Source organism: Pleurodeles waltl, chromosome 8, assembly GCF_031143425.1.
Source record: "Pleurodeles waltl isolate 20211129_DDA chromosome 8, aPleWal1.hap1.20221129, whole genome shotgun sequence".
Lineage (NCBI taxonomy): Eukaryota > Metazoa > Chordata > Amphibia > Caudata > Salamandridae > Pleurodeles > Pleurodeles waltl.
The window spans coordinates 14,787,049-14,795,841 of record NC_090447.1 but is presented as its reverse complement, the minus strand read 5'-3'; the positions used below and the strand labels follow the sequence as shown (position 1 = coordinate 14,795,841).

The following is an 8,793-nucleotide window of genomic DNA, read 5'->3' as shown; positions in this document are numbered from 1 at the left end:
GTGTCATTACACACCCCTGCTTGCCTCTCCAACATGCAATCTCCACTACTCCACTCAATGTCCTATTCAGATCCCATTGCTCCGTCTCGGCTGTTGTCACATTCAACCACACAATTAGGTCTTTCCCCCTGCTGCCACTATCACCAACCTCCATCACACCTACCCAAGCCTTTAACCTTCCCCGTAATGCATGATGAACCCCACATCCCCTCCTTCTAATGCATGATGAACCCCACATCCCCTCCCTCTAATGCATGATGAACCCCACTTTCCCACCTTCTAATGCATGATGAGCCCAACATCCCCTCCCTCAATTGCATGATGAACCCCCACATCCCTGACATTAAACTTTAAAAAACCCACAGCTGAGGAATCCAGATCTACCTCTCATATCAGGCCCACCCCCATTGAGAATGACGCTGACCACAGATCACCCACCAATTTTACCCTCCTGTCTGTACCCCAGATTTAGGAAAACCTCTGAGCCTTCTCCCCCATGAACTGAAATGCTGTTCTCATTCACTTCCACTTGTGTCCAATAGCTTTGCTACTCTTGAATGCAGAATTATGTCACACATCAGAATGTCAGTGGCCACTACTGGGCATGGTTGCTACAATATCTACACCACTCATCACCCTAACAATAAGGGCACATGACCCTGGATCGCAAGCTCTCAGCAATAACTCTATTGAACATCAGTTACTTTCCTACAACACTGACATATTCTCCTACTCCTCTAAGGGCTACATGTACTAACATTAGCAATACCGATGTCTAATCACAATTGTCTCTGACTCGCAATTAGGAAATCGGAATTCCTAATGTATGAACCCCTTTGAATTTCTTGAGAAGTTCCTAGTGGGTTGCAAATAGAACTACCTCATGGATCTTAATGAGGTAGGGCGAAATTTGTGACCCATTAGGAATCGCAGTCATCACAGGGATGGTGGCCTGCTGGGCTCAGCAGACCACCATGTATGTGATTGATTTTAATAAAGGAATATGTATTTTTTTAAATGCAGCCCATTTTCCTTGAAGTGAAAAAATTTAACTTTGCAGTTACATTTTTTAAGAGGAGGCAGTGGTCCATGTATGTATTGTTATTTATATTCTCAAAGGGGAAGGGGTCTCTTAGGGACTCCATCCCCTTTGTGAATGGGTTCCCACCAGTTTGGAACTGGTGGTAAAGTATTACTGATTTGTGAACGGAATTCAGTTGCAAAACAGTAATACATACCATGTTGATTCGGTATTTGGAAGGGACACCCTAACATGCCCCTTCCAAATAAAGAATCGCAAAAGCACAATGCGATATGGTAACAAGCTACCGTATCACATTCTGCTTTTTGTACATTGGAAACAGCTTTTTTTTCAGTCACAAATGGCCCAATGGGATGTTTGCAACTAGGAAAATGCTTTGTACATCTAGCCCTTTGCTCCCTATTATCTCAAGGAAAATATACCACATCTCACAAAATATAAAACTCTGTGAATCCCAAGAAGCGTATTTCAGTCCAAATTCAAACTATTATATTGTCCAAGTAAGATACCTCCCATCTCAGATGTTTATTCCACAATTGTAGATCAGCATCAAACCACAAGCTCAAAAGTGCAGGTGTGATCAAAAGACGCAGATCAAACATGGCTAACCACCTCATCACAACACGAGCTAGACCTCCTCGTATCTCCAGGTGACTCACCTGCACTAAAATAGTCCAACCTAAGACCTTCCATGGCTTATCTGTGGAAATAACAACTTCAGTCAGAAGTCTCCATTACTTCACAGCATCTGTTATCCACATGGAGTACATACTCTCTTTGTGGAATGAATGAAGGTAGAATTCATCACAGAGAACCGGGGTTCAATGCAGCCGGCACACTTCTGGAAACAACAGTCTCCACTGGGCAGACAATCCAAATCCCAGAATCTCACACATAGAAACTGTCTTACTCAACAATGGCCATGACCGCTTGTGCTCTGTCCCCACTCACTCCAAAGACAATCTCCTCAACCTGATTATCTCTAAAAGAGGAATAGTCAAGGCCTACTCTCTCATCTCTGTTTACTTGTCTGACCACCTTCCAATACCCTTCAAACTTTGCTGTGCCAAACAATGCCATGGGGCCAACTCAAACATCCAAAGTCGTGGGTCAAAGAATGTCAACTGCATCAACCCATTTACTCATGGAAATAAGACCTCTGTGAAGCTCACACAATACAAGATGATCCCGCCCCAAATTCTGCATTGCCCTCCTTGCTTACACACATTTTAGAGCAGGCCAATGAAATGGCCCCTTTAAAATGATAAAAGACAACTCATATTGTACAGAAACACTTCAAAACATCATCTATGCGATCTATGCATTCGGTACAAAGACTATAAAAGCACATCATGGAAGCCGAAGCTTACTATATCCAATCAGATATTGAAGCTATATAAGAGATTCTGTGCAGCCACCCGTGTGGTGGTCGCACTGAAGGCAGAGAATTTTACAGAGCAATTGTCATGTTTGTTTTGCTGCTTCTCAAAATTTGGAATTTTCAAAAAACAACTCCCAAAGTGGTAGTTGATTTTTGAAAATAAAAAGAAAAACCTGATGGGTAAGGTATTTTCTCACTGTGTGTGGGTCCTTTAAGCATATTTCCTGATTGAAACTGCCCTAACTGACTTTGTGGACCTGGGCAGTGAAATCTAGTGATGGTCACCTAGCCCTAATGAGGTGTAAGGTCAGAGGTTTCCAACAGGTAAGGTAGGAGAGGCTCTGCCACCAGAAACCCAGTGGTTCTCCTACCTCTAAATATGGTTGGGCACCACTCTTTTTAGTGGATTCCACACAGTTGTCAAACTCTAGTTGACTCGAAATAGCCTGCTGGGCCTTGATCTCATCATTGCGCATTCATGGAGTGCCATGTACGATGCTCTTGTCAGTAGGCTCCTTTCTATGAGTACATTCTGCGACTGACAGCTGATGTGATTATCAGGATTCACGGCTCCCCTTTGTGATTGCTAGGAGTAAGAGCAATTCCGGAATAAAATCTCTAATCCTGGGCAAAAAGGTCGGAAAATCACCCATAATGTCCGCACATTAATTACAAAGTGCTGATAAAAAACATATTTTGTACAGGCTGTCCTGTTTTCTGTGTTCATTTTTGTGGATTTGAGAGGGCTTCTCTCAGTGTTTTCTAAACCTTTTGAAGTTAGTGCTTATCAGTGTTTATTCAGGTACCAACCCAAAAGTAGAGAAAAGCAGTGTTTTACCGGTTGTTGTTGTTGTTTTTTGCAGTGTTTGCCATAAAGCATACATTTATTAATTTAAAGGAGAATTAGGCAGGTTAAGTAAAATCTTCCCAGTGACAGTGTCTCCATTGGGCTTATGTTGGACTGTTTTAAGCATAGAAAGCCTCACTCACACTCACACCATTCCCTCTCTCACATCTCATTGCCTCTCACACTCCCTCTATCAGGACTCTTGGCCTGAATTACATCCTGGCAGAGGGGGTTACTCTAACCAAATGTTTTAATAAACAAATTCCTGTACACAGTTGTGGTCATTCACCTACCTCTTACTGCATATTCTGACATTGTAGGTGTGGTGAAACCGGCCAGCAGTGTTGCACCGTGTGAAGCATTTCAAGTGTTGAATTGCACCATACTAATTTGTAGCCCGCATTCTAAGGCACTTGAAACTTGAGGCTTTAAGAATACTCACCAGTGCTTTTCTGAACTATTTGCCTGACTACATTAAGGTGCTGCTGCTGTTGTCTCGACAGTCGTAGCTGTCAAGTGTCTCCATGGCAAATGCCTTACTCTAAGTCAGTCCTGAAATGTTACTGTTAACATTGCAACTATGAGCTCAAATCCCTCAGCAGTAGTGTGCAAACTGGTAACAATTAAGGATTCGCTGAATGTGTCACGCATGACAATGCGACACCTCGAAGCTATGAATTTTGTCAGTATTTGGAAAGCCTTGCGTCATGCTTTCACCTTTATCGCATGTGAATGGTGACAACAGTCTTTTACAGGTACCTGTCACTACACCTTGCACTGAATGTTTGACGCCTGGGGTTTTTGGCAGGTGACCTGCTATCAATAATGGCTTTTTCAAAAAGGGGGCTGAAGTACCCAAGAATCTTACCATTCTGCGCCTGTGAGTCAATGTGATAGTACATATGGCCAAGATTTTAATGGGCTAGCCATTTCACTGATCAGTGAAACAACTAAACACTGTCAAAATATAAAATCTGATTTTAATATTCCCAAATTCTTTACACTGTATAAAATAATTTGGTCAGGCATGCAGCATGCTTTTAAAAGCCCGCACCTTTAATCCAAGTGCATAGAACTGGAGTAAACAAAAGAAAAATAAACAATATTTTAGTGACATCCTTAAAGAACAAAGCTCAGTCAATATAATCTTCGATCAGTCTTTCTTGCTGCTATACTGTGTAGCAAAGATACATTTTGTTGGTCCTTTCAGGAAGAAATTAACATGACTAATTCTCTTTCACATTCCTTTCCCTGAATGACATTTTAGTTTGTGATTGTGCAGCTTTGTATCAGTGTTTATCAGTTTAGACTGATGAGGACTGAGTTTCATAAGGTAGTAGAAGTTTAAACCTGAAACAGGACAGTCTAGTTATGTAGTTCTCTTCTTTGGATACCTCTTGACTAATATCTGTACCTGCCTATTGATGAATGACAATTTAAAATCACACATTTTATATAATTGATTGAGTGTGGCAGTGAGCGGTCCATACCTTTTGACAATATGTGCTGCATTGCAAATCCAAATCCTCTTTTAGGGGACTAATGCAATGGTGCAAATGCCAGTGGTTTTAATAATACATTTCCATCCTCATAGGGACACACATACATAGAATACATCACAATAGGAAGTGGGGTAAGTCAGACATGATGTTCATAAAATACTTGCCATTTGTGTGGTGGCTGCCAGAATATTATTGATAAGCGAAATCTGTGGTGTTACTTTTTAAACAACAAACAATGTACAACTTTTACACTGGAACAGAAGACAGCACTAGTGCCCTCATTATGAACATGGCGGTCTGGGTGTAATGTATGAGAAAGTTTAACAGTTCATGGCATCACACAATTCCACTTAACAGTCAGATCTTTTGTTTTTTTCTCTACAGTACCTATATAAAGGTGGACATTATTTGAATGTTGATTCTTATGTTTAGTTGTATAACCTACAAACATCATGGCTGAGGTACAGTATATTATTGACTCCTCGTCAAACATGAATAAGGTATTGTGCCACTAAGTGATGAAGGGGATATTTAATCAGTAAGGTATCAAAAACTTCAGCATAAAATAGAGCCTCTCTTTAGTTTGTAGTTTTCTATTACTTCTTGCTAACAGACTTAGATTTTCCTACAAGATAGTCCCGAGTGTTTCTTTCAGGCCTCACCAGAATGATAAAACACTTTGGAAAGAATATGCACCCCAGCAGTCCTGCACTGGAGCAGAGGATGGCAAACACCTCCACGGCCACCATGTACTTCCCCCGTGTGCTCAAGTATGCCGGGATGAAGGAGATCCACACACTGACAAACACCAGCATACTGAAGGTGATCAGCTTGGCCTCGTTGAAGCTTCCAGGCAGATTCCTTGAGAGAAAGGCCACAACAAAGCTGACTGTGGCCAGGAGGCCCATGTATCCCAGCATGCAGTAGAAGAACATATTATCCCCTTCATTGCATTGAAAAATGATCTTTTCATTGTACGACTTCAAGTTTTGTTCGGGAAACGGAGAAGATCTCACTAACCAAACCACACAGATAAGAACTTGTAGTAAAGAACAGGAGAAAACTATAGAGTTTGGTGTCTTTGATCCCAGCCACTTCCTGGCTGGGCTGTTGGGATTAGTTGCTTTAAAGGCAATGACAACAATAATAGTTTTGGCTAGAACAGAGGAGACACTTATAGAGAACACAATCCCAAAAACAATCTGTCGAAGCATACAGGTGATCTTCCTGGGACGGCCGATGAAGATGAAGGAGCAGAGAAAGCAAAACATAAGGGCGAGGAGAAGAACATAGCTGAGCTCACGGTTATTGGCTTTGACAATGGGAGTGTCCCGATACTTGATGAAAACACAAAGAACTGAAACAGTGAACAATGTACCTAATGTTGCAGAGGTGCTGAGTGTTAAACCCAGTGGCTCTTCATAAGATAGGAACTCAGTCACTTTTGGGATGCATCCATCACGCCTTTCATTGGACCACTGATCATCAGGACATTTTGTGCAGTCAGTTGTGTCTGTTAAAAAAACATTTGTGACTTAGTAAATATATATTTCCAACAGCAAACTATGCAATTGTTAACTAGGTCTAGTTTGTTAAAAAACTTCTGTCCTTTACGAGCACACATGACCAACTTGAGTTAAAAATATCTGTATATGTCAGTCTTCCCTTCAACAAACACAACCAGCAGTAATTTTCTGATTCAGAGTGAAAATCACTTGCTCAACAAACTCATCTCGTCATTGCAGGATGCCACCATATTTAAGGAATGGCACAAGCCGGTGCTAAGGCCCGGTTAACGTCAAAATAAATTACGCTAACCGGGTAGGTGAGGCGTAGGGCAAACTGGAGTTTGTGCGGAAAGAATGGCACTAGTCATGATTTGAGTAACTAACTTGACTAGTATCATTTCTTTGAAGCAAAACCCCCATGGACATGACTCCTGTCTTAGTAACGACAGGAGTCATGCCCCCCAGCCCAATGGCCATTGGCCACAGAGCCATGTAGGGGGGACCAAGCTAGGCCCCCCTATGGCACTTTTTAAAAAAATCATAAAACTTACATGGACTTACCTGGGATGGGTCCTCCCATCCTTAGGTGTCCTCCAGGTGTGGGTGGGGGTTGGTGGAGGTGTCCCTGGGTGCAGGGAAGAGCACCTGTGGGCTGTTTACATGGTCTCTGGCCATGGAAAATAGCCCACAGGTCCCCTAATGCATGCCCATACCTAGGCGTTAATTAAATAATGGAGCTAGGCAGGCTTAGCGCCAGGCCCTCCTCCTCCTGTGAGTGATTGTTTCATAGGAGGGAACACCTACCTTGTATCTCATTGATGCAAGGTAGTTTTCTGCATGCAACAAATGACGTTAACTCCAATATTTTAACACTAGACATGTCTAGCATCAAAATATAAATATGGAGCTAAGTTCACACCGGATTTGTGTAAAACAAAAATGCCGCAGATCAGATGCAAACAGAGTATCAATATGGGCCCAGGTATTTAATAGGGGTGGGTGAAAAATCCCACTCCGCTGGCAGAGTTTGCAGACATTTGCCCACTCCACATCTGCTAGCAGTGCAGAGTTCAGGCAAAATATCAGTTTTTTTTTCTCATGTGTGGCTTGCCAACATTAAGATGGCAAGTGCAAGCAAGAATTTGCTTACCCTAGTGCGATTTTCCGACACTAGAGATTTCTCAAATCGTGCGGTCATGGCAGATCATGACTGTTCACATTGAAAAAGCTACCGCTCGAGTAAAAAATCTACTCGAGTGGCAGAAAGAAGCAGCGCCCTCTGGTGCACCGTGTTGTGCTGTTCATACTTGTTTTACAGCATGTAAGGAGCTCCTGGCGCATTAAAAATCAGCACATGCCGTGCATCATGCCTGATTCTCTCTGCTCACTGAACTCTGTAGAATCTCATAGAGTTTTTCTGTAACTCTGTGGAATCCTGCAGAGTAAAACTCCATGAGTTCCACCCTGGCCTAATGTTTAATATCAACCTATAAAATAATTGACTCAAAAATGTTGACTACCACAGTATTGTTGAGCAAAATATATATGCATACTTCCTGCCATGTACAGGTCCCTTCAGGACATTTGGCTACCTTCACACCACCACAAAAAAAAGTGCAGCAGTAGCAGGCGGTGAAATGCCTAAGCAACGTGGCTTCATTTACATATAGGGCCACCCGACCCACCCAATACGGAAGGGAAGATTGGGTATGGTGGATGGGACTTCGGCAAATAGAAAGCAAAATAAAGAGCATAACAGGAGGGAGGTGGCCACTAAATACATGAGGGTCACAGCATGCCCCCACCAAAATGCTGAACAATCTGCTCTAGCCATAAACAGAGAGAGAAGAAGCAGTGCGGCCTTTAACCAAAAATAGCAAAAAAGTAAACAAAAAAAATTAGGCGCAAAACTCATTATTTATCAAACACTAGAGCAAAACAGGCAATAGTGAATATTGCACAGTGAAATATCATAGCACCAGAAATATAAGCAAGTGTATAGTTTTAATTATAAATTCATATCTATGTACCTTGTAGGGAAGTAGCCTGTTTCTAGCTTGGTTACGCACTTTTTGGCCTGTTTTGACAGTGTGTTCGACTGTTTTTACTGGGATCCTGCTATCATGCAAGCACCCTTTCACTGACACTTTTCATTACACCAGGTCACTTATAAATCACCCCTATGGCAGGCCTTCATGCCCAGAGGACAGGGTTCAAATTACCTGTGTGTGAGGGCACCCCTGCACTAGCAGAGGTGCCCCCACAAACTCCAGGCCCATTTTCCCGGACTTTAAGAGTGTGGGGACGCCATTTTACACGTCTACTGGACAAAGATCACTAACTATATCCAGCTATATAATGGGAACTCCGAACATAGGCATGTTGGGTATCAAACATGTTAGAATCATACCCCAAGGCTTTTGCAAGCATTGGTTCTATGATTCAATGCACTCTGGGGGCTCCTTAGAGGACCCCCAGAATTGCCATCACAGCCTTCTGAGGGTTTCCAGGCA

General features: G+C 42.4%; 1 protein-coding gene across 1 annotated transcript in view; it reads right to left on the bottom strand.

Moving 5' to 3' along the window:
• Window positions 1–5,263: 5,263 nt before the first annotated feature.
• LOC138249289 (extracellular calcium-sensing receptor-like) overlaps window positions 5,264–8,793 on the bottom strand; it is a 45,671-nt gene continuing 42,141 nt past the window's right edge. Inside the window, exon 5 of the mRNA XM_069203245.1 lies at window positions 5,264–6,285. Coding sequence (XP_069059346.1) covers window positions 5,369–6,285 — 917 coding nt within the window. The 3' untranslated portion in view covers window positions 5,264–5,368. The remainder of the gene's footprint in view (window positions 6,286–8,793) is intronic.